At 34.6% G+C, this 25,915-nt stretch overlaps 2 protein-coding genes across 3 annotated transcripts in view; both read right to left on the reverse strand.

Annotated features, from left to right (window-relative positions):
- The window catches only part of LOC126705778 (polygalacturonase-1 non-catalytic subunit beta-like), a 73,232-nt gene that overhangs the window by 15,779 nt on the left and 31,538 nt on the right, over positions 1-25,915 (reverse strand). The gene's annotated exons all lie outside the window — the stretch shown is intronic.
- Positions 6,895-24,774, reverse strand: LOC126704698 (polygalacturonase non-catalytic subunit AroGP2-like). The gene is made up of 2 exons (XM_050403724.1): positions 24,670-24,774; positions 6,895-7,593 (listed from the first exon to the last, which is right to left on the reverse strand). Exons 1-2 carry the CDS (start codon positions 24,772-24,774, stop codon positions 6,895-6,897), a joined length of 804 nt encoding a protein of 267 aa, XP_050259681.1.

Genomic DNA, 25,915 nt, shown 5'->3' on the forward strand with positions numbered 1-25,915 from the left:
GAATGGAATAGTGGAACGGAAGAATAGGGTTGTTCAGGAGATGGCACGTGTCATGATACACAATAAAAGTTGCCCAAATCCTTCTGGGGAGAAGCAATTAACATTGCTTGCCATACACTCAACCGGGTGTATTTCAGACCTGATTTCAAGAAAACACCCTATGAACTTTGGAGAGGAAAGAAGTCTGTTGTAAAATATTTCAAGATATTTGGTAGTGATTGTTACATTCTGCGTGATAGAGAGAACCTAGAAAAGTTTGATGCAAAGAGTGACAAGAGATATTTTCTGGGATACTCTTCTACTAGTAGAGCATATAGAGTGTATAATCTGAGAACCAAAACAGTCATGGAATCTTCAAATGTTGTGATCAATGATGAAGTATATTCAGAAGCACATTCAGAAAACACTGCTCCGATTCAAGATAAGCCTATAGAGGTTGATGACTCACTTCCTGTTGATTATGTGGGAAAGCATAGTGATGAAGAGTTGATGGTGCTAAATGATGCAGTCTCTGTGCCATCAAGTCCAGAACCATCCACAGCAATTCATGAGACTCAACAAGCACACCATGAGCTGAGTCCTTCATCAGAACAAAAAGGTACCTCCACATCTCTAGTTAAAGGTCCATCTTCTAGATTAAGGCTAAATCATCCTACCACAAATATATTAGGAAGTTTGAATGATTACATGAGATTAAGATCAAAAGCCTTAAGTGTAATTACTCACTCATGCTATCTGTCCCAATTTGAATCGAAGAAGGTAGATGAAGCATTTCAAGATGCTGATTGGGTTAATTCTATGCATGAAGAACTTCATCAATTTGTTCAGAATGATGTGTGGGAATTAGTTCCTAGACCAAAGGGAGTAAATGTGATTGGAACTAAATGGATCTTTCAGAACAAGTCAAATAAACATGACACTGTTATCAGGAATAAATCAAGACTTGTTGCTCAAGGTTACACACAAGTGGAAGATATTGATTTTGATGAGACCCTTGCACCGGTAGCAAGATTGGAATCCATTAGGATACTTTTGGCTATAGCTAGTCATCTGAATTTTAAGCTATATCAAATGGATGTCAAGAGTGCTTTCTTGAATGGAATGTTGCAAGAAGAGGTATATGTTGAACAACCAAAGGGTTTTGTTGATCCTTACAGACCAAATGATGTCTACAAGTTGAAGAGAGCCCTCTATGGTTTGAAACAAGCTCCTAGGGCTTGGTATGATAGACTGACTACATATCTCATTGAGCATGGATTCAAAAGGGGATCTGCAGATACCACTCTTTTCATAAGAAAGGATAATAATAGTTTTGTTGTAGCTAAAATTTATGTTGATGATATTGTTTTTGGTGCTACTAATGATTCTCTTGCTTATTCTTTTGCAGATAAAATGAAGGCAATGTTCGAAATGAGTATGGTTGGTGAACTAACTTATTTCTTGGGATTGCAGGTAAAGCAAATAGACTCAAGAATCTACATCAACCAAGCAAAGTACGCAAGAAATCTAGTCAAGAGATTTGGACTGGATAAAGCTACCCATGGTAGAACACCAATGGCTGCAAATGCAAAATTAACAAATGATCCATCAGGTGAGTCTGTTGATGTTACATTATATAAAAGCATGATTGGATGCCTTTTGTATTTGACTGCTAGTCGGCTTGATATTGCCTTTAGTGTTGGTGTTTGTTCTAGATTTCAATCTAATCCTAAAGTTTCACATTTGAATGCTGTAAAAAGAATCATAAAATATGTTGGTGGAACTTGTGATTATGGATTATTTTATAGCAAAGAGTCTAATCTGTCTCTTGCTGAATTTTCTGATTCTGATTGGGCTGGTAATGCTGATGATAGAAAAAGCACCACCGGTGGGTGTTTTTATGTAGGAGCCAATCTAGTTGCTTGGATGAGTAAAAAAAAAAATTCTATGTCTTTGTCTACTGCAGAGACAGAATATATTGCTGCTGGAAGTTGTTGCTCACAGCTTCTTTGGGTGAAAAAGTTTTTGACTGATTATGGGATATCCCAAGATACCATGGTTGTTTATTGTGATAATTCTAGTGCTATTGATATTTCTAAGAACCCTGTTCAACATTCTAAGACTAAGCACATAGAGATTAGATATCATTTCATTAGGGATCTTGTTGAAAGAAAAATTGTGTGTCTTGAGTATATCCCTACTGATCATCAGAATGCTGACATCTTCACCAAACCTCTTGATAGAAGTAAGTTTGAGATACTTCGTCAAGTAATTGGTGTGATTTTGTGTCCTTGATCTTTCTTGGCTTCATGGTCCTTGTGCTTCATTGCTCTACTCTTTGTGACCTTTGTTCTTTGGTTTTTTTTTTCTTTGTTTCTAGGATTTGCATTGCATTACATTTATGCATTTCATTCTTGGTTGTTTATTTATAAAAAAAAAAAAAAGGAAAAAGAAAAAAGAAGAAGCAAATTGTGTTTTGAATTTATTTTTCTTGGTTATTGAAAACAAGGTTGGTCAATTTGTTTTCACATAACATGTCTTTGTACCTTATTTAGCTTGGATAAGCTTATTTATTGCACTTTACTAGTTGAAACTTTGTAGTGCATGTTGTGTGGAAAAGATGTTTATAGTTTTTGATCACTTTGTCTTGATCTTGAAGTCACATTTTTTTTGATTGTCGAACTTGAACCTTTGGAGAAAGGCATAAATAACCATCTCACCACTGTTCACTAGCCAATCATGAACACCTTAGTGCATATTGTAAGATTTTGTGCTCGAGAAAGGGTAGCACATGCACAAAAAGAAAATAAGGTGTAGCCTCGGTTAAATTCCTTAAAATTGGTGTGTACATTATTGGACATAAAGTTAAATCAATCAAATAAAATTAGTGTGTACATTACCCTAGCTATTTTAATAAGTTTCTGCTAAATTAAAATTTGTGTGTACAATATGAGGCAAATCAAGAAAATTACATGATTGCAAACTTATCATCTAGGAGATGTGGGAGTTATATGATATAACTCTTTAGGTGATAGTTTCTTTCAATCTCTATGTGATGAATTTTGTAGACTTTGTATTTGATTTTTATTCACATATCACCTCACATGTAGCTCAAGTTTTTGCTAGTTGCACACACTACACAAGTTACTCTTTGCTAAACTTTGTGCATGTTATTGTGTGTTTTTGGTTTGACCAACCAAGTTTGAAAAATTCCTTGAGTTTTATGCAAAACATATTTGATGCTTGAGAATCTAAGGGGAATGGTTTGAAAATCTTAATTTTGGGGGAACTGGGTTTAAAACATGTGTTTTTAAAAGCGTTTCATCTCATACTCATGCATGTGTTTCATATAATTTAATGCTTTGAGAAGTTTCTGTGTAAAAATGCTGTGTTTTTCAAAAAACTGATTTTTCCAGAATTTCGACCGATCGAACTTGTTTTTCAATCGATCGAAATTGCGTTTAAAATTTGCTATGAGTCTCTGTCTATTTCGATTGGTGCTCAATTATTGTTGGATCAATCGAAGCATTTTCGACTGATCGAATCAAATTTTCAATCGATCAAAAATCGTATGGAGAGTTTTTTAAAACTTGAGTTTCTCACGAGTTCATACACTTTTTCAAAACTTTTCAAACTGTTTCTCTCTCTATTCAATCGGTCTAAGGCTCCAAGCAAGTTTTTTTGTCATTTTCCTCCGTAAATTTTGCAAGGTTTTCCTTTTACAAGGCCGGTAAGACTATTTTGCTCCTTCTTTTTCATTTATTTTATGTTTTCATGCATTAAATCATGCTTTTTGGGGAAAATTTCGAACCTCTTAGTTTTTGGGTTTTTTGTTGATTCAAGCCATATTTCTTGAAATTGATTAATGGGTTATATAACTGATCTGAATGGTTTAATTTGATCAATTTGATGGATTGTGAGAAATTGAAATTTCTAGGGTTTGAATCTACCCAATTTGGGGTTTTTGTTCAAATTGAGTTTAATTGATGAAATTGGCTTGTTGGATTGATTAATTTGATCATTATAAACTGTTTTCTAACTTGTGTGATGATCAATTGGTCAATTTAGTACAAATTGAACAAGTGGTTTTTCAAAATTTTGGGGTTTTTGTTATAAACTCTATGCTCGAGCCAATTTTGTGATTCTAAACTTAAATTGAACTTGTTATCACTGCATTAGAGCATGCATCATGACATTTATCTGTTCATGCATCATATAGATTGTTATTTCTATATTTTTTTGTGCTAATTTGCAGTTTGCCCTTGGTTTTTCTTTTGTTCTTTTTGGTTTTTTTTTTTTTTGGTGTGCCTTGTCCTTACCCTAGCACCATGACTAAGAAGACTAGAGCCAATAGGAAAGCCTCCACTTCTTCTGATCCATCTTTTGAGGGTGATAGGTTTCCAAGCATGAAAAACCAAGAGTTGCTTAAGACACTAAACCTTAAGAGAAAAATTTGGGCTGAGCGTAAGGTTTTGCTAGATGAGATAGATCCAGCCATTAGGGCTAATTTTGAGTGTCGAGGTTGGTTGCCTCTTTTGGATATAGACCATCCTCCTCCTGCTACCTTGATTAGAGAGTTCTACTCGAACCTCTCTATCCACGTCTATGATTCCAACACTTTAGTAAAGAGTTGGATATGAGGTGTAGAGTTCACCATTACTTCTCGTGTAGTGGCTGATGCTCTTGGGGTACTCGTGGTCCCGAACCCTGTTTATCCTTATGATGAGTCTCCTCCCCTAGATGACATCATGTCTTACATCACTAGTTCTTCTATCTGGTGGGGTTCTAATCCTCGGATCACTTTTGCTGAGCTTACTGAGACTACCTATCTTTTGATTAGGATAGCGTGTCATTCCTTGTGGCCTATCTCTCATCTGCACACCATTCCTTTGGAGCGATGTGCATTTTTGTATGCTCTTGTTATGGATGCTCCTATTTTTTTTCCTCATCTTTTTCTTTGTTCTTTGAACGAAGTTCATAGGAGTTCCTCTACCGTTCATGCTCTTTTTCATCCTGTTTTCATTCATAGGATCTTGCTGTTTTTAGGTTTAGATGACTTCCCTGCTTCTGCACCCGTACACATAGTAGCTTCCATAGGTGCCACCTTTCTTAGGCAGAGGGCTGCTCAGTTGAGACCGAGCTCTAAACGCCCTAGGGTTGAGCCTTCTAGTACTGCACCCCATCCTTTTGCTACAGGTACTACTTCTAGTGAGACGTCTGCTGATCCTGTAGATGATGCTGCTGCTATTGCTGTTCCTCCACCATCTACTTCGGATGACTTTGACATTCGTCGTACGTTGGAGATTGTCATGACCGTTTAGGCGGCTCATGGTTAGCTTTTGGTGGATTTGCTTGATGAGATCCGTGCTTTGAGAGCTGATTTGGAGCATCTTCGATGTTCGCCTTTGCCACCTCCTTTTAATGATGGATTCTGATTGCCCTTTGGCATTCCATCACAAAAAGGGGGAGTATATTTGAGGAGTACTTTGTAGAGGAGATTTTTGTTTTAGGGGGAGTTTTTTTAATTTTTTATTTTATTTTATTTTATTTTATTTTTATGTTTTGGAGCTTGTGGAGTTATTTAGATTGTATCTAGGTGCTTCATTGTGTATTTACATTTTGTTTAGGCTCTTGATGTATTTTTGATAGGGGGGGATACATTGTTTCTGTTTATATGTTTCTTGTTTCACTGCTTATTGATTTATATTTATGAGTTATTCATGATATATGTCTTTGCTTTGTGTTTTGTGAAGTCAAGAATTTATTTTTGTTTTACTTGTATTTTCCACACATGCGTTTATGCGTTTGTTGAGTATTTCAAGAAATATATAGGTTAATTCAGTCATGCTGTTGTCTACTCTTACAACTGATAGATAGTAGTTAGGTTGGATTTGTTGTAATGGGTATTATTTTTGTAAAGGGCTTTTCTTTGTAAACTTTGAGCATTTTAGTTTGTGTTTTGTCACAGATTGCCAAATGGGGAGTTTGTTAAGTTCTAAGTATTTAGGAACTACTGTATTAGAACTCTAATTTGTATTGTTTGCAAACCATGATCAAAACAGGTTTTATAGTCTTGTTTGGACTTGCTCAAAGTGAATGCGTTTTATGTAAAGTTGGAATCGAGTTGCTGTAGAAGTTATAGTATGATTTCGCCTGGCTCGATTGATTGAGAATTAGGCTCGATCGATCGAAATTCGAGCAGAACGTTTTTCTGCAGAATTTTCCAACTCAGCTCTAAGCTCATATGACGTGTAGGGTTTTATGTTTTGCCTTAAGTATAAAAGGGAAAACCCTAGCCACGTTTTAGGTTGCTCCTTTTGTTGTGTGTGTGAATCTTTTGTGAGATCTAGAGGTATTTTCCTTCACACATACTTAGGATTATCAAGAAGGAGAATTCGATTCAAGAACTTGATGATCATTCAGTTGCTGCAATAAAAGCTTAAAGATACAGAAGTGGGAGTGCTTGTACCTACTGGAGAATCCAAGAAAGAAGGAGTCCGTGGTCTCGGAGCTTGCACGTGGTCGTGTCAGTAAGTTTCTATTGGTGGGTAGCAATAGGATGTTAGTGGTCTAAGTCACTATTGTAAAACTTCGATTCTTTCATAGTGGAGTCAGGTTTACCTTAAGGATAGCTAGGTTAAATCCTCCCTAGGTTTTTACCGATTTGGTTTCCTAGGTCATCATATCTTTGTGTTATTTATTTTCCGCACTTTACATTGACATGATTATATGATTGTGTTAACCTAGATTTGAAATTTGGACTAAGTTATCACTTGGCTAATTAACTAGGTTAATCCAATTGTGTTTTAAGGGATCTAAAAACTCACAGTAGGGAAACAAGAGTTGATGACAAGTGACTGAGTCCGTGGCTTTCCCACTGTTGATCCCTTCAATTGATCCAATCATTATACTCTGCTATGACCCATTTACATTCTTCATCGTTAGAATGTCAATGTTTCGACCCAACATTGAAACTGCAAAGTCGATCATGTCCTCAGCTAAGGACACGCACCACTTGGTCTTGCCAGGGTTTGGAGTCCTCTTGCACTCACTCAAGGACTTAGCTATCATAATCTCCATAGTCGAATTATCACCCGCATGAAAAATGTGCTTTAGCTCAGAGACTTTCAACGTGGAAAATGGTTGTTTTGACGAAATCGACCGAGGTAGAAATGACCTTTCAGGAAATTTCTCTCTAATGTCCAGCATTGGTATCATCTTCCCTTTCTTTAACATAGACTCCCGAAAGAATCTACCGGAGCCACCCTTGGTGCTTGCAAAGTTGTTGGCAGAGTCACCATAGTTTTTTTGGAGGACTACATCGATAGAGTGTTTTTGGCCAACGACTACATCGGTAGAGACTTTTTGACCAAATGTTGATGGTAATGAATCGGGGAAACAGAGGAGGTTTGCGGAGGCACAGAAGGCCGAGAATCGAGAGGAGAGAGCGTTCTGGGTGACGAGTTTGGAGAAACTGGCTGACTTAGTTGCGCTCAATGGAGACACCTTGGATAGGAGAAAGATTGGCTTGGCTTGGTTGTTTTGGATCTCTTTGTTCCAATACTGGATCAGATAGGTTTTTGGGTTGAATGGGTTTTCACCGGTGGACCCAACCTGTATTAACACAAAAGGAAAAGTGTATGAATCTATATATATAATAATAGGTAAAGCAGAGAGAAAATCCAATTAAATTTCAAATTGAAATTCAATTAAAGTCTAATTTTCCACATATCTCATCTGATCTAAATTTTAGAATTTTGTGCCAAGTGAGTTAATTTAGTGTAAAAATTGAATTTCAATTAAAGTTTAATTTTGCGCCACGTGTCTCATCTAATCTAAAATTTTAAATTTTTGTGCCAAATTAGTTAATTTAGTGTAGAAAACGAGGAGTTCAATATAATAAACCATAAAAAACATAATCATATAACTAAAAAAAAATTCAAATTTATAAGTCATCTATGTATATATTAATAGGTAAAACTTAGAGAAAATTGAATTAGAATATGAAATTATAATCCAATTTTGCATGTGTCTAAATTTATGTAGGAACTACACCATAATTATCCACTTAAGCATGTGCCATGTGTCTACTTATGTTTTTTAATTTTTGTGTTTAGTGAGTTAATGAGTGCAAAATACTAAGAATTTAAAATTAATGAACTATAAAATTAAAAAAAAAAAATTACATATACTCAATAAAAATCATCACATGTTTCTCAAAAAATAAATAAAATAAAAATCACCACATGTTCTATCTTATTAAAAATTAGAAAGAAAATGATCATAAGTAGTATTAAATTTAGGTAAGAATTTTAATATGTGACTAATTATATTTACTTTAAAAACATAATTTGACTAATTATCTATATTTTATGATAAAAATTGTGTTTAATTTTAAATGCATCTATACGTATGCATGAATGCATGTGTTTGCATGGAGTTACATGCTAGTGTATAATAAAGACAACGTGGAAACTAGAAACAAAGTGAGGGTGATATGTATAATCGGTTTAGTTAAGCATTTTGAGAACCCAAAACCCTGTTACAATATTTGGAGAGAAAAAATAAATAAAATTTTGGTTGCTACGATTTAACAACTGAAAAATAAGGAACCAAAAACTCCCAAACAATTTAAAATACCTGGTAAGACACAATAAGTTCTAATTATGGGACTCATTTTTCACATAATATTGTCCTAAACACTAGGACACAAGTAAAGCAAGTTAACTATTGGACTCCTACTACCAAGAATAATACAAACACTACTCTTACTGCCAAGGACTCTAGTAAACATAGACTTTAAAATAACAAACATCTATAACACATTGACTCAACACAATTAACGGGAAATTTTACTGTAAAAGATTTATAAATGAAAAATGTAGCTCCTAAAAGCCCCTAACGATGAACTTACAACTCATGCAGAACATCGCAAAGTAACAAAGATCAGCACGTAGGATCTTATCTTCGATAAACAAGATGATAGATATATGTCGGTCATGTTGCCGCTTGGTCCTTAATTGCAAATCACACACTTATTTCTTGGTCCCCTCAAAAAATTGGCTAGACTAAGATTAATTTTGATGTTGCAATCAGACCCCACTCCAACTTCATAGCAGCAGTATGCCGTAATGTGTTTGGAGACGTGGTCTCTGCCCATTCGACCACTTCTCTCCTGGTGATCCAACTTGTTTTCTAACTTCCTTCTTCACCGAATTAATTTAAGGAAGCTCTGTCCTCCCTCTTTTGTTGGGATTTCATTTTCATTTCTCGGAACATATGTTTTTTGTCTCACAATGTAACCCGATGGCTGCCTTTTGTAATTAGGATTTGTTAGGGACATATTTTTTTGTAATTGGTATATCTTTTGACAAAACGCATTTTACTTGTATTTCGGTAAATTTAAGTAGGTTCAAGATGATCATTACAAGTGGTTAAATTGAAGACATGAAGATTACTCAAGAACTGTTCAAGAAAAGTGCAATCTACAGGTCTCGATACCTCCTCGACAGAAGCTCGATTTGTCGAGATTCATTAAAGCTCGACAGATGTCTCAATCTATCGAGCTTACGGGTTCAGATTATAGCTAGCAACATTTTTATTCTAAAAGGCTATTTGTTTATGGGTTTTGTATAATCCTTATAGGACTATGAAAACCCAAGGTTTGTGGGTTTGTATAATCCTTATTGACTAGGAAAGCCCTAGGTTTATGTAAACCTATTTGGAATAGGAGAGCTCATCAAGCTCCTATTTAAAGGAGGTGGAAAAAGAAAAACCCTAACCCTAGAGAGCATCATAAGGTTTTCTTTTTAAAACCCTAGCATCCTCCTGCAGAAGAAAGAGTTCTTACTGCATTTCTTGTACGCCTTTGGGTTCTATAACCAAGCAAAGTCTCTTGCACCAACATTGAAGATCTTATTGGTGTTTCTATGTGAAGCTGTTGCAAATCAATTATAACAATCAAAGGGTTTCTGTGGTGTTAGTCACGTATTTGGATTTGTGCAAAGGAGTAAGCCGCGTACTGGGATCAGCGCATCAGATTGGTTAGTCACATACTGGGAGCCGTGCATCAAAAGGAGAGATTGTCACTACAGAACAAGTCCAATTGAGTATTGGGGTAAGAGTTCAACTGTAGGTTGATATAAGGTACTAGGATTCCTTTACTTGTAATCGTTTGTTGTGATAATAGTGGATTCTTGGGAGTGGTAACCTTAAATTCATCTAGTAGGGTTTTGCCTTGGTGGTTTTCCCCATTCGTAAACAAATCACCCATGTCAAATTTATTTTCTGCTGCATTTAAATTAGTTGGTGATTTGTTTATGCTACCATGCATCTTGCATGTTAATTTGATTAATTAATAAACTTGGCTAATTAATCAATTAATTTATCACAAGGGGGTCAATTTGTTTTTTGGCCTATCAGGATTGACCAATCTTCATTTCCTCTCTTCCTTCTTAGGTGCTAGATCAAGAAGTTAGATATGGTTTAGGGCTTATTCATAACAAAAAAAAAAAGAGTAGGATCTTATCTACACTATATTTCACAAAATGATAGTGAGAACTGAGAACAGTGAAAAGAAAATGTGGAAAAGGAGAAGGAATAGAAAAGAGAAAAAAATTTCACCCCTCATGTTGTTTGGTTAGTAGGGAAAAATGCTAGAAAATGATTTATGTTATGGATCAATTTTTAATTAAAATTAAAATATTTTGTTTCACTCTCTCAATTTTCATCCAAAATGGAAGGAAAGGGAATGCTAGATTTGAGTGAAAGAAAATCCTTCCAATTTTTTTTGCCTTTCCGTCACTTCTACCCAACCAAATTAGGAGAAAAATTATTTGTTGCCTTCCTTTTTCCTTCAACTCATATTGCTAGTCTAATTTAGAAAATCCAACCTTTTAATCAAACAATTATTGAATGTGTTTTCTTTCAAATAAAAAGTACAAGTCTTGAAAATTATGCTAATTTACTTACACATTAGCGAAAGAATGAAATTGATCTTTTAAGTAAATTAAATGATATAAAAAAGTTTGACTTTTGGTTGATTTGATAACATTATGTTACATAAGTTTTTGAAACCTCACAATTTTATACATTATTATTCTTATATATATATATATATATATATATATATTTTCCCTCTAAACTTTGCATGAAATTCACTTTTCATCTTAAACTTTAAAGGGTGAGGTTTTTGTTACTAAACTTTATGTGTTTCTAATAAAGATATCTACGATTTGAATTCTCCTACCCATTGTACTGGTTGAATTGATATATGATATGATATCCCATGAACAACACTCAAGATAGTTGGTGTCACTCTGACACTGGCATATCCATCATGTTAGAGCATTAAGATTCGGTATCTTCAAACTATTCTATTTTACCATCTCAAAAACTATTTTATCTATTATACCATACAATTTTATAATACACCTAATACCCCAACTTTTATTTTTCCATACCACGCATTAAAATAATATAAAGCAAAATAAAAATAATATAAAAATATTTCTCACTTCTCTCTCTAATCTCTGTTTCTCATACTCTCTCTTAACCACCCATTATCACCACCGTCCAACTTGTCAGTCATACCACTCACCATCTCTGAGCAACATAGTCACACCACCCACCACCAAGAATCATTTTAAATCAAACCAACATAGTGAGCAAAGAAGAACATAACAAGAAAAGGCCAACCAGGACCAACGATGGCCAAACAGACCCCCCACAGTCACCACCATGCCACCACCACACCACCACCATGCCCACCACGCCAACCCAAGCCAACCAATCCGAATCCAACCCAAACCCCATTGGAATCCAAAATCCAACCATACGAATCCAAAAAAACAAAAATTCATAGCAAAAAATCAAAATAAAAACCCCATCAGAATCGGAATCCAACCTAAACCCCATCGGAACCCACCCACTCACCTCTGCCACGACCCACTCGATCTCGCTACACCGTGACAACGTCAATCTCCACCACTGCACACTTCGCCACAACCCACCTCGCCACGCACGACCTCACCATGACCCACCACGCCATGAGCCAAACCAAATTTAACTTAAAACCCCCAACACCAAGGCACCGATGGAGCTTCGATTATAAATCCTAGTGATCGAAGAGTGGCAAAGCTTAAGCATGAATCCTAGTCATCGGCGAGAAGATTACACTGCCAAAACCACGCCCACACTGTGAGACCCATGCCACCAGACTGAAGACCCAGCACATGTCGTCGTACCGACGACCAACACTGCCAATTGACCCACGCCGGACCTACGCCCATGCTAGGCAAAAGGCAAAAGCCACCACCGTGAGTAGGGACAGAACTACATACAGACAGAGGGGGGCTGTGGCCCACCCCCCCCCCCCCCCCCCCCCAAATTTTTAAAATATTAAATAGTAAGTATATATTTAAGATTTTAGAAAATAAGCTCAAGAAAAATTATATTTGCCTCCCTCAAGAAAATTATATTTGCCCCCCTCGACTTCGAATCCTAGTTCCATCCCTGACCGTGAGCTAGAGTGAGATGTGAGAGAGAGGAGCTTGGAACATTCTGGAGAGAGGGAGAGGAGATGAGAAACTGAAGAGAGAGAAAAGAGCAGATATTTTGGAATAAAAAATATTATATAAGATTTAGGATGTTGCTACAGTACCATCATATATTTGGGATGGTACTGTAGCACAATTATAAATTTTTTGGGGTTTACAAGTCCAGGTAATGTGGGTTTTATGGACTTTGATGCTAAATTTTAGCATATCCGAAGTTTTACAACTCCGGATATTGATGCTCTTAGTAAAATTATAGGGTCGGGCCATCCTAAATTCATCTTCAGGAATCCCAGCAAGTGGCAAAGCTACGGGCTAGGGAAGTGGCACAAGTGGCAAAAGGAATCCTGGCAAGTGACCCATACAAGGGTAGAACTACAGCCAAGGGTGGGAGCCATGCCTCTCTATATATATAGGCAAGTTGGATCGGGTTTTGGCGGTTTAAAAAAACTCAAACTGTCACCCAAACCGACCCTCCACTTTAATGGTTAAACCTGCCCAATCCACTTTGAAATAAATATTATATTTATATCCATGCAGGGTGAGGTGGTGCGAAACGGGTTGAGAAGTTTGGACGAATTAAGCGTGTTGTTGCAAAAGCTTGAACCTAACCCATTCCTTGAGCCATGGATTTTCCAAATACATAACAAATAAATCTTTTATTTTATTTCCAAAAATAAATTTCCAAAATACTAATATATCAACAAAGAAAAAAAAAAAAAAGAACTTGATGTTGAAATCATGGGTTTTAGTTAAATTGTAAAATTGTGTTTTTAAGACACGATTCCACTATTTCAAATTTATAATTAAAATTGTGTTTTGAACACAAGATTCCAAACGTCGTGCAGTGTGTGCAATGGCAATTTTCCTATATCTATTATCAATTCAATTTATAAGTTCCCATAAAAAAAAATTCAATTTATAAGTAAATTATATATGACGTTTGTATATCGTACAACCGTTTGATCATTTTTTTTTCGTTTGATCTATATTTTTCCTACAACATATATCTTGTTCTCTTTCCTTTATTGTTTTTAATTTGTGCTTGTCTGTTTATTACCAACCATGCAAGGGGTTCTTTCACTATTTATGACAGCATGATAATGCATGCATAGAGCCAGATTCCAATTTATACAAAGACAAAGAAGGTGGTAGCTAGTTCTCACTTATCTGTTATCAGCAGGGCCAATTGTTCCTAAAACCAGTTGTGTAATACATTCCACTAATTTGTGTTTGCAGTAGTGGCTCCAGAAATTTTTTTTAGGGTGATCATTAAAAAATTTAAAGGGGTAATTACACTTTACCAACCTGTGGCTTGCCTCAGTTTTAACTTACCCACCCGTGGTTTCATTTTTGACACTTAACCCACCTGTGCTTTACTCCATTACTATTCCGTTACCCACCTCCCTATTAGATGTTACTCTAACATATTTTTTATCAAAAACAAAACTCAAATAAGATCAAACACTCCTCTCTCCCAAAAAACACTCCCATCCATAGGTGCTCTCCAAACTATGATCCTAGATGCTACAAGGTAGAGAACTTGAGATAATAGACCGAGAACCATTTGGGTTTTGATCGTGGAAGTAAATTGAGGAAGAATGAGACACTGATTTTGGGTTTATATGAGGCAAACTCGTATTTTTTATTATTGGGTCTTGATCCGTTCGTTTTCTCTTTATTGGGTGAGTTCCTAACTTTGTGAGCTTCAAGTTTTGTTTTTCTTTTACTTTCATATGCTCTATTCATCTAATTCCAGGCAGAGACCATGATGTTTCTGAGCTTTTTCCATTAAGCCAATACTTTGGATGGTGTGGCCTGTGCCCGAGGTTTCATTGGCTTCATAAAAATTATTTCCATGCCAATGCAAGATTAGAGTGACTTATCTAATATAAGATTTGACTCAGTAGAATAAGTTTACATTTTGCTCTTGCTCTAACTAGATTTTTTTTTGAAGTGTGAGATTCTGATTTTGTGTTGGTTCTGCAGATAACTTCCAATAGGGAGTCTTTGTTGAGGGAAAATTGGCAATTAACACCAATCCCCAGACTATATAGTTAGTTGGCAATGTATTGAAACTATATACTAAACTAGCCTCTCGAGTTTCAGAGACTCAATTTACCCCTAAAAATTCGAGCTTCAAAGGCTCAATTTCCGTGTTCTAATTTGGTTTTTTTCCACGTGGAGTCCACCTGGAACTTGACTGTTAGAGGCTTGAGTTCCATGTTCTGATGTATGACGTGGTTATTTTATCCACGCGAAACTCGACCCTTAAAGGCTCGATTTCTTAAAAGCAGAATTCTTCAGTTACACTCTCCCACTATCATTCACTACTCACCACTCTCCACTCTCACTAATTCACACTCACAACAGAGACACTCTAAATTCCTCCCTCTCAATTCCTCTACACTCTCAATTGTCATCCTCCACCAAATTCCAAACAAGGAAATTCGTCATCCTCTGTTCTTCCCCCTAAATCAAACCCTAAATCCACACACTCACCCAAACACTCAGGCCACTCTGCCTCACTGAAACCCGCTACCCAAACTGAAACCCACAATCTTTAGAATCTCGTGAAACACCAGGTAATCCATTTTGTTAAATGCTTTTTTTGTTTTGTGGGTTTGATTTTTTATTTATTTTTTTTACGCTTTTTTTGTGTTGGTGGGTTGAACTGTTGATATATGCTTAAATCATTGACTCATGTATATCAGGCAAATCAAATTTCTCTCTTGTATTTTGTCAAAAAAAGGGAACGCATTTCAAATTTCTATCAAATTTGAAATGCATTGTTCTATGATATGCATTGTTTTGTGATATGCAATGTGGGTTGGATAGATCTTCTATCAAATTTCTATGCATTGTTTTGTGATATGCATTTCATTCCAGTAATAGCTTGTAAGAGTTAAATTTGATTTGGCATATAGTGAGATCAATGTTATAGCAGTGGGTTCTGTTGTAATGGTAGTAAGAACCACAAAACTAAGCATAAGTTAAAGTGCCCGTTTTTTTCAGCTTTTAGGGGCTGAAACGTGCGTTTGTTAAAAAGCTGGACAGAAATCACCGTTTGGTGAAGCAGAAACGCAACTTTTATATAAAAGTTGAGTTTTGGACGAAGGCATAAACACGCAAAACAATTATGGACCTCTGGAGGTCCATAAACAAAAAGTCGAATGCGCGTTTGAATGTATCCGTTGGGCTCTACTGAAAAATACCAAATTACCCTTTAGTTGGAGCTGGATCCAATCACCAACGGTTGAAATTCAAACTGAGAAATAGAAACAAAATTCAAATGCTTTAAACGAAATTATACCACTGTAACTCTAATTAGAGATCGGTTAAACGACAACGGTCAAAGAATTCGAAATTTCAAGCAAGCACCGAGATTCACATAGGAAAAAAAAAAAAACCAAAGCTTTGGAGCTTTAAACAACTTTTAGGGTTTGAATAGAGAAAAAAAAATTATAAAAAGTTTGAACAAATTTTTTTGATGAAGAATCGACTGGACTGGAGTGATTGGTTGAGAAACGGTGAAGCTTATAAAAGCTGAGAGATGCGAAAAAGATGATAAATGGCTTCAGTTCTCAAATGCTCAACACCAAGCAACACTGATCCGCTGACTTCACTGCCATTAACGAAGGAAAAGAGCGAAACTTGGATGTGGGTTTGGCCAAAAACACAGACCCAAATGCTCCTTTGCCCAGCAATGGGCCTCTCTCCCACAATCCTGTGTCAACAACAACACCAAGAACCAACAGACAAAGTGCTAAGAGAAAGAGAGAGAGAGAGAGAAAAAAAAAAAAAAAAAAAAAAAAAAAAAAACAAAGAAGGAGGGCTCTGAATGTTCTGGAGTTTGGAGGAATGGCAGGGGAAAAATGGAGGAAAGAAGGATAAAAAAGAAAAGAGAACGGGTACGTGTGTGGAGGAGAAAAAAAGAGGGAAAAAAAAAGGAAAAAAAAAAAAGAAAGAAATGCCGTGTGTGGAGGATAAAAAAAGAGGGGGAAAAAAAAGGAAAAAAGAAGAATGAAATATTATCACAATTTTTTCACAATAAGGTTATTATTAGCTAATATTGGTGAGAAAAAAATAATTTTTTTAGGAAGAGAAAAAAATAATTTTAATAGTATGTTAAAATTAAAATCTGTATCAATTTTTATCACAATATTTTCACAATACTTTCACAATAAATCTTAAGTGGTAGGTTAATATTAGCTAATATTGGTGAGAAAAAAATAATTTTTTTAGAAAGAGAAAAACATAATTTTAATAGCACATTAAAATTAAAATCAGTATCAATTTTTATCACACTATTTTTACAATACTTTCACAATAAATCTTAAGTGGTAGGTTATTATTAGCTAATATTGGTGAGAAATAAATAATTTTTTTAGAAAGAGAAAAATTGATTTAAATATGATGAAGTAGTTGATTTTTAAGTATGAACCAAACTCACATCCAAAAAAAAAAAAAAAATAAAGTATGAAATAAACTCTCTTATATATACATTGTCATTTTTGGTAATTTACCCCTCAAACTGTTACTTTTATAAGTGCTAACCAAACACTCAGCTTTTTCAAAAAGCACTTTTTAACAGTTTTTACTAAACACTCAGCTTTTTGAAAATGCACTTTTTCATTATGCACTTTTTAAAAACTCAACTTTTTCATTATGTACTTTTACAAAAAGTTGAACCAAACTAACCCAAAAACTAGTACTAGGCATTCAAAATATTTTGCCTACATATATAGGGTCACAAAACAGTGCCTACACAAAAACGTGGACTAAGGAATTATATTTCAGTTGTGATGTTGTCATCTCACAACTCCTCTGTGCTTCATTAAATGTTCTTTTCATATGAGAGTCAATGTCATTTAACACTCATTTCTCAACTTTTAACTTTCCTTATTCATAGGTTAATCCATGCCCCTATGATTTTAACTTCATACTATGATTTTATTTTCAATTTGAACAGAGAGACTGAGAGCTATATAAAGAGGTATGGAGGATGTGTAAATGTCAATAATGGGTCTGAGGTTTACTTAGAATGACAATTTATGTTACTATTTCACTATTCAGCTGCCTTTTATTGCAGATGTGAGTGCAAAAATCAAATGTAAAAAGCTTGAGTCACTGAGTGTATGAAATTAATTGATTATTATGGCTGTGATTATAAATTGGACTTCTGTTTATCAAAAAGAGGTTATAAATTGGACTTTGAGTCTCTTACGGATGGGGATGAGCCAGCAGGGTAAAACTTTAGCATAAATTAATTACTTTTGGTCCTGGTTGGTGAGAAGTGAGAACAGATTTGGCTTTGATATTGTTTATATTTTTAAGGTTGAATGGGTAGAAATAAAATACCTATTTCTATTTGCTTTATATATTATGAACAAACTGTAGATTTTGTGGAAAATGGTTTTGTATAATTTTATGATTTTGTGTAAATGGTTTCTATAACTATTAAGAATAGGGATGGCAATGGGGTGGGGCAGGTCCGAAGAATGGGGTCTTCGCTCCCACCCCGCAAGATTTTGTCTTGCCCCATCCCCGCCCTGCCCCGCATGACGGGGAAAATTTTCTTGCCCCATCCCCATCTCGTAAAACTCTATTTTTTGTTAATTTACCCTACAACTAGTACAAATTTTTTAATGAAGCCTATTTCATTAATAAAAATATACTTGAAATTACAACTAAATTTATCCCATCAAATCAAATTAATTTTTAGAAAAAAATTGAATAATATATCCAAGCGTTTAACAAGACAATCATAAAAAAAATAAAAAAAAATAAAAAAAAATTATAGTATAACACATGACAAAATAAAGGTAGAGAACTATATTAGGTAGAATAAAATAAGCTAATATTAATATGTTTGTTTAAATAGTAGGGTTTTAGGGTATGAAAAATTTATAATTATAACCCTTAGCAACGTGGGGCAGGGCGGAGACTGGAAGGGGCGGGGCGGGGTGGGTCTAAAAGGTCTAAACCCATCCCTGCTTCGCCCCATGGTGCGGGGCTAAAATCTTGCCTCATCCCCACCCCACCATCTTTGTGGGGCGGGGAAAACCCGCATGGGGTGAAGCAAGGAGGGGCGGGTTAAGCGGGGCGAGGAAAAATTGTCATCCCTAGTTAAGAATAGATAATTATTTTCTCAAGTGAAGATAGAAAATGTAAATGTCAACTAGCTTATTAATTAGTTTATTTAAAAAAAAAATGATAGGAAAGTTTGTTTTCCTTATCATAAGGGGAGATGGGGGATTTGAAACTAGCTAGTTTTCCCTTGAACTTCACTTAAAAAATAATTATATATTCTTACTTAATAGTTATAGAAACCATTTACACAAAATCATAAAATTATACATACACACTCAATCATTATCATTTCATACTCAAACCAAAAAAGAAGAAGCTAAAGACAAAACTCTCCCCCCCCCCCCCCCCATTACAAAATTTCAAATCATTCTAACAAAAAAAATAAAGAAAATTTTTTTACATATGGAGTCCACCTGGAACTCGACCCTTAGAGGCTCAAGTTTCATATCGACCCTTAAAGGCTCGATTTTCATGTTCTGAGAATGGCGTGGTTTATCCATGTGGAATCCATCTAGAAATCAACCCTTAGAGGCTTGGTTTCCTAAAAGCAAAATTGAGCCTTAAAGACTCGATTTGCAAACTGTGATGGATATTAATCCACGTGGTTTCTTTGGGTCCCTATTCCTCATCAATCTCATTCAGATCCCAGCTCTCTCTGTTGTGGGTCTCTCAGGCATTTAGTGAAGAAAACCTCTCTTCACTCTTGAACTCTCCCTCTCTCACTCTCATACAATCCTAACACTCACATTTACACATCCTCATGTCAGGTAAGGGTATTTGCACTTTAGAACTTCTACCAATAGTGTATAGTTGTTAGTGTATATATTTGCTAGGTTTTTATATGTATATATTTGCTAGGTTCATATGTATCTAGTTGTTAGTGTATATATTTGCTAGGTGTTTATAAAAGGTAAAAATTATTTAAGATATATTTGTATTGTTAGGTTTTTATAATGGGTATGTATCGTGACTATTTTTTTTTTTTTTTTTGGCTTGATATTTACCAAATCAGAACATAGAATTCGAGCCTTTGAGGCTCGAGTTTTTAGGGGTAAATCGAGTCTCTAAAACTCGAGATGCTAATTCAGTATAAAGTTTCAAAACGTTGCCAACTAACTATATAGTCTGGGGATTGGTGTTAATTGCCAAATTTTCCCCAACGAAGACTCTCTATTGGAAGTTATCTGAAGAACCAACACAATATCATAATCTCTCACTTCAAAAAAAAAATTCTAGTTAGAGCAAGAGCAAAATGTAAACTTATTCTACTTAGTCAAATCTTATATTAGATAAGTCACTCTAATCTTGCATTGGCATGAAAATAATATTTATGAAGCCAATGAAACCTTAGGCACATGCCACACCATCCAAAGTATTGGCTTAATAGAAAAGCTCAGCAACATCATGGTCTTTGCCTAGAATCAGATGAACAGAGCATATGAAAGTAAAAGAAAAACAAAACTTGAAGCTCATAAAATCAAGAACTCACCCAATAAAGAGAAAATGAAAGGATCAAGACTCATTAATAAAAAATACGAGTTTGCCTCAAATAAACCCAAAATCTATGTCTCGTTCTTCCTCAGTTTACTTGCACGATCAAAACCTAGATGGTTCTCGATCTATCATCTCAAGCTTTCTGCCTTGTAGCATCTAGGATCTTAGTTTGGTGAGTAGGTGTGGATGGGAGTGTGTTTTGGGAGAAAGAAGCGTTTGATCTGATTTGGGTTTTTTTTTTTTTTTAATAAAAAATGTGTTAGAGTAACGTTTGACAAGGAGGTGGGTAACGAAATAGTAACAGAGTAAAGCATAGATGGGTTAAGTGTCAAAAATGAAATCACGAGTGGGTAAGTTAAATTTGAGGCAAATCAAATGTGGGTAAAGTGTAATTCCCACAAATTTAAATTTTTTTAATAAAAATTAAACTTGAATATACTAACATCAAAAAAAAAAAAAAAGCAGAAATATATAAAGTTTTAAAATTTCATTTCACAAGTTTTCATATTTTGAAATTGTTGTGTGATATGATAACTTCATTATTAATGTTATCAACTACATCTTTTTCAATATAAATAACCAATCAATTATTAAGCTACTGATCTCCCCTTCAATTACCAACATATTACCTAAATAAGTAACAATATAAACAAAATGCATTGTCTTTTTGAAAAAATGTATCACATAAATCAACAAATTTGGCTAAAAACTAAATCAAGCACTAACAGACTATTTTTTAATAAAAAAAAATAGTGATTTAAAAATATTCCCTTCGAAAACACAATTTAAAAAAATCACAATTAAACGTTTGATTTTTGCTTTTAGGCTAATTTGTTTGTTTGGGCAATTTTTAAGAAGTGCTATGTCCACAATATTTTTGCAATACATTCACAACAAAGCCTAGGTGTTAAGTTTTTACTGGTTCTAATTTGAACCTACTACTGAAATTATTTTTTTGTTCATCAGTAATAACTTATTATTTAAAATTTGTTATGAAAATGTTGTAAAAAAATATAGCATTTTTTGTAAGTTTTTGGTTCAATATTCAATGGACCAAAATTTTGGAGAGGTTAAATTTTATTTTTAATGGGCTCAAATTGTTATTCAGGGTGGTCAATTTTTTTTGGTGGTCAAAGACCCATATTAATTTAAAATTTAATTTTTTAAGATATATATATATATATATATATATATAGTCGGCATGATAATGCATGCATGGAGCTAGAGACCCACTTATAAAGACAAAAAAGGTGGTAGTTCTCACTTATCCGTTATCAGTAGGGCTGCTTGTTCCCAAAACCAATTGTGTAATACATTCCACTCATCTGTGATCCAGTTTATGTACGACTAAACCACTGACTGGTCGAGAGGGTATGGTAACAGAAGGATAAGCTGTTTATAATGATATTAATTTTCTCTTGTTTGATGTGATTAAAGGTGGTTTGATGCTTTATGTCAAGTATCAAAGCCAGCGGAATAATTCAATGCCTAAACAGTCTATAAGATAAACAACTAAGAACTTGAATTAAACTAGAGGAAACTTGTTTATAAACAACAAGAACTGGAATCAAACTAGAGGAAAGTTTAAGCACGTGGGTTTGGGATCAATTATGTTACATGGAAAATTATTGAATATTCCGAGAGCACCATAAATGCGTATTCCCCCCTCACATGAATTGTAGATCCTATCATAAATTTAATTAGTGAGACCCACACTTATGTGAGAAGGAGAAGTACGCATTTATGGTATTCCGGAAGTACCCAATAATTACCTATGTTACATTGAGTTATTAACCACAATTCTTATTATTAGTATTTAATGTGAGACTTCACTATCTAACTGACACTACTCATAGATGAACATTACAATTCATAACAAATATCTCCCTTTACGTGTAAGCTTTTTGATAATGACATAATTTTGTATATTAATATAATTATTAAAACGCATTATCATGTTTATTTTGTGTTCATTCATTCATTCATGCATTTTATTTTTGGTTTTGAAATAATGTTTAGTAATTGATTTTGTGTTTAAATGAGTTTTAATGCATGAATATGTCTTTTGATAGATGATGAAATTAATTTTAGCAAGATTTATCAAGAAAGGTACGAGTGGATTTTTGTAATGAAAAGGACTATCGAACTAAATTTTGATATGGTCTCAATAAAGTTAAAGAGAGGTTTATCTTGATTTGATTTGAGCCCAAACAAAGTAAGGAGCTAAAGGAAATTTGCACAAAAATACAAATACGATATGGTTTAGAATTTTTGCCGACACGACTTTATTGATTTTGGACATTACCTTTGGCTTAGATATGTGGTTGAGGCGATTGAAGTTGGATGAGAAACACAGTTTAAAGGGCGGCAAATTTGTATTTCATAAAGATTGCCACATTCCGATGTTTAAAGGGTCAAAAATCTTTAATTCCTTTTCATTTGAGAAATGATATATCCATAACATTTACACAACATTTTTACAACAAATCCTAAGTGGCAGGTTGTTACTAGTTGTTATTATTAGGGCAAAAAAGTAATCTTAGTGTTAGGTTCAAATTTGTTAGTGTTAACCACCTATGATTTGTTGTGAAAATATTGTGGACATAGCACCTCTCTTTTCATTTTAGGTCCTATGCTTTTTTCACTTCTTTTTTTCTTATGAAAGATTTACTCACCGCCACCCTTAGGGTGCTTTTGGTTGGGGAGAGAAGAGAAAATAAGATAGAAATTGGTTGGGATTTGTTCTTTGGAAGGGGGAGAATATAATTCTCTCATCACTTCTCTCTCTCTCTCTCTCTCTGATTTGTATAGGTGTAGCCGGTGAATCCTCTCTCTCTCTCTCTCATGCTTTTTCTTCTTCTTTTTTTTTTTGTTTTTTTTTTGTTTTTGTTTTTATTTTTTATTTTTTATTCTTATTGGTATATCTTCTATTGCTTCTTAGTTTTAATTTTGCTTATTGTGGATTTTTGGGTTTGAAGCCATGGGCACATAATATTTAACTTAGAAAATTTTGAAGTAATTTACGGTGAGTGTAGTTTTGTTTAGTTAGTAAAAATTTTGAAGTAATTTACGGTGGGTGCATTTTGTAATTTGAGGAATGAGTGTGTGTGTGTATGCTATTAGAGGAATGGGTATTAGTTAAAGAGTTTGAAGGGAGGAGGTGTTTAATCTACAATGTTGGATTAAACACCTCCTCCCTTCAAATTAGCCCATTAATTGTGGATTAAGTTAGTGCAAGGGGGAGGTGAAGGGAGGAGGTGTCAAAAATGGAAATGAATCAACCTCTGGGATCCTTATACTTGACAGCTTATTTAGAATAATTACCACATTTATTGGTGAGTAAATGGCCCGAATTAAGCAAAACCAAGGTTCTTGGGAGTGGTGAAGTTGATTTGAAATTCACTTCTGGACGTGTGCTAACATTGAAAGAAGTACTTTACACTCCGTCCATGAGAAATAATTTGATGTCAGGTTTTTTTCTTAACAAGGCTGGCTTCAAGCAAACTATGGAATCCGATAATTATGTAATCACTAAAAATGGATTATTTGTGGGCAAGGGTTATGCTTGGGATGGAATGTTTAAATTGAATGTTGAAAATAATAAAGCATCTACTAGTTTAGTTTATATGCTTTCTTTTATTAAATTTTGGCATGCTCATTTGTGTCAAATAAATAGTAGATATGTGAGAATCATGAGTAGGTTAGGCTTAATTCCAAGACTATCAAAAGACTTTGAAAAATGTGAAACTTGTAGTCAAGCTAAGATTACAAAAAGGCCTCATAAAAGTGTTGTAAGAAATATTGAATTGTTTGAATTAATTCACTTCGATTTATGTGAATTTGAGGGAATTTTTAACTTGTGGAGGAAATAGATATATTATCACTTTTATTGATGATTTCTTAAAATATACAATTGTTTATTTGTTGAAAAATAAAAGTGATGCTTTAGAAAAATTTCAAGATTTTTTTTTTTTAAAAAGAAGTTGAAAATCAATTCGATAGAAAATTAAAAAGAATAAGAAATGATAGAAGCCATGAGTATGACTCAAGTGCATTCAATTCATTTGTTCAGTCTTTGGGAATTATCCATGAAACTACTGCACCATGTTTACCTGCTTCTAATGGTGTGGCTGAAAGAAAAAATAGAACTCTAATTGAGTTAACAAATTCCATGTTAATTTAATCTGGTGCACTTTTACATTTTTGGGGTGAAGCTATTTTAACTGCATGTCATGTTTTGAATAGGGTGTCACATAAAAAGTCACATACCACTCCTTTTGAGATGTGGAAAGGACATAAGCCAAATTTGGGATATATGATAGTATGGGGTTGTCTTGCTTATTTAAGGCTTACTGACCCTAAAATACCTAAAATAGGTATAAGAGCTACTACTTGTGTTTTTTTTGGTTATGCAATTAATAGTGCAACCTATAGATTTTTTGATCTTGAAAACAAAATAATATTTGAATCTGGTGATGCAATTTTTCATGAAGAAAAATTTCCTTTTAAATTGAAAAATAATGGAGATAATTCGACCCAACATTGAAACTGCAAAGTCGACCATGTCCTCAGCTAAGGACACACACCACTTGGTCTCGCCAGGGTTTGGAGCCCTCTTGCACTCACTCAAGGACTTAGCTATCATAATCTCCATAGTCGAATTATCACCCGCATGAAAAATGTGCTTCAGCTCAGAGACTTTCAACGTGGAAAATGGTTGTTTTGACGAAATCGATCGAGGTAGAAATGACCTTTCAGGAAATTTATCGCTAATGTCCAACATTGGTATCATCTTCCCTTTCTTTAACATAGACTCCCGAAAGAATCTACCAGAGCCACCCTTGGTGCTGGCAAAGTTGTTGGCAGAGTCGCCATAGTTTTTTTGGAGGACTACATCGATAGAGAGTTTTTGGCCAACGACTACATTGGTAGAGACTTTTTGACCAAATGTTGATGGTAATGAATCGGGGAAACAGAGTAGGTTTACGGAGGCACAGAAGGCCGAGAATCGAGAGGAGAGAGCGCTCTGGGTGGTGAGTTTGGAGAAACTGGCTGACTTAGTTGCGCTCAATGAAGATGCCTTGGATAGGAGAAAGATTGGCTTGGCTTGGTTGTTTTGGATCTCTTTGTTCCAATACTGGATCAGATAGGTTTTCAGGGTGAATGGGTTTTCACCAGTGGACCCAACCTATATTAACACAAAAGGGAAAGTGTATGAATCTATATATATAATAATAGGTAAAGCAGAGAGAAAATCCAATTACATTTCAAATTGAAATTCAATTAAAATCTAATTTTGCGCCACATATCTCATCTAATCTAAATTTTAGAATTTTGTGCCAAGTGAGTAAATTTAGTGTAAAAATTGAATTTCAATTAAAGTTTAATTTTGCGCCACCTGTCTCATCTAATCTAAAATTTTAAATTTTTGTGCCAAATTAGTTAATTTAGTGTAGAAAACGAGGAGTTCAATATAATAAACCATAAAAAACATAATCATATAACTAAAAAAAAATTCAAATTTATAAGCCATCTATGTATATATTAATAGGTAAAACTTAGAGAAAATTGAATTAGAATATGAAATTTGTAAGGACGCGATTTGTAACAACCCGTAACTGTGTTGGGTTCGCACGTAAAAAGGCCCAAACAATATCATTTATAGAGCGTGGGTTTGAAAGGCTAGGCCCCAGTCACTAGACGGTGGGTTTTTCGTGGTATTCATACATGGTTAAGTCGTTTTCGCCTTAGGAGTCTTTCTCCTGGAGGCGGGCTGGGAGGCTCTGGTTTTTGGC

This window comes from Quercus robur, chromosome 11, assembly GCF_932294415.1.
Source record: "Quercus robur chromosome 11, dhQueRobu3.1, whole genome shotgun sequence".
In the NCBI taxonomy this organism is placed as follows: domain Eukaryota; kingdom Viridiplantae; phylum Streptophyta; class Magnoliopsida; order Fagales; family Fagaceae; genus Quercus; species Quercus robur.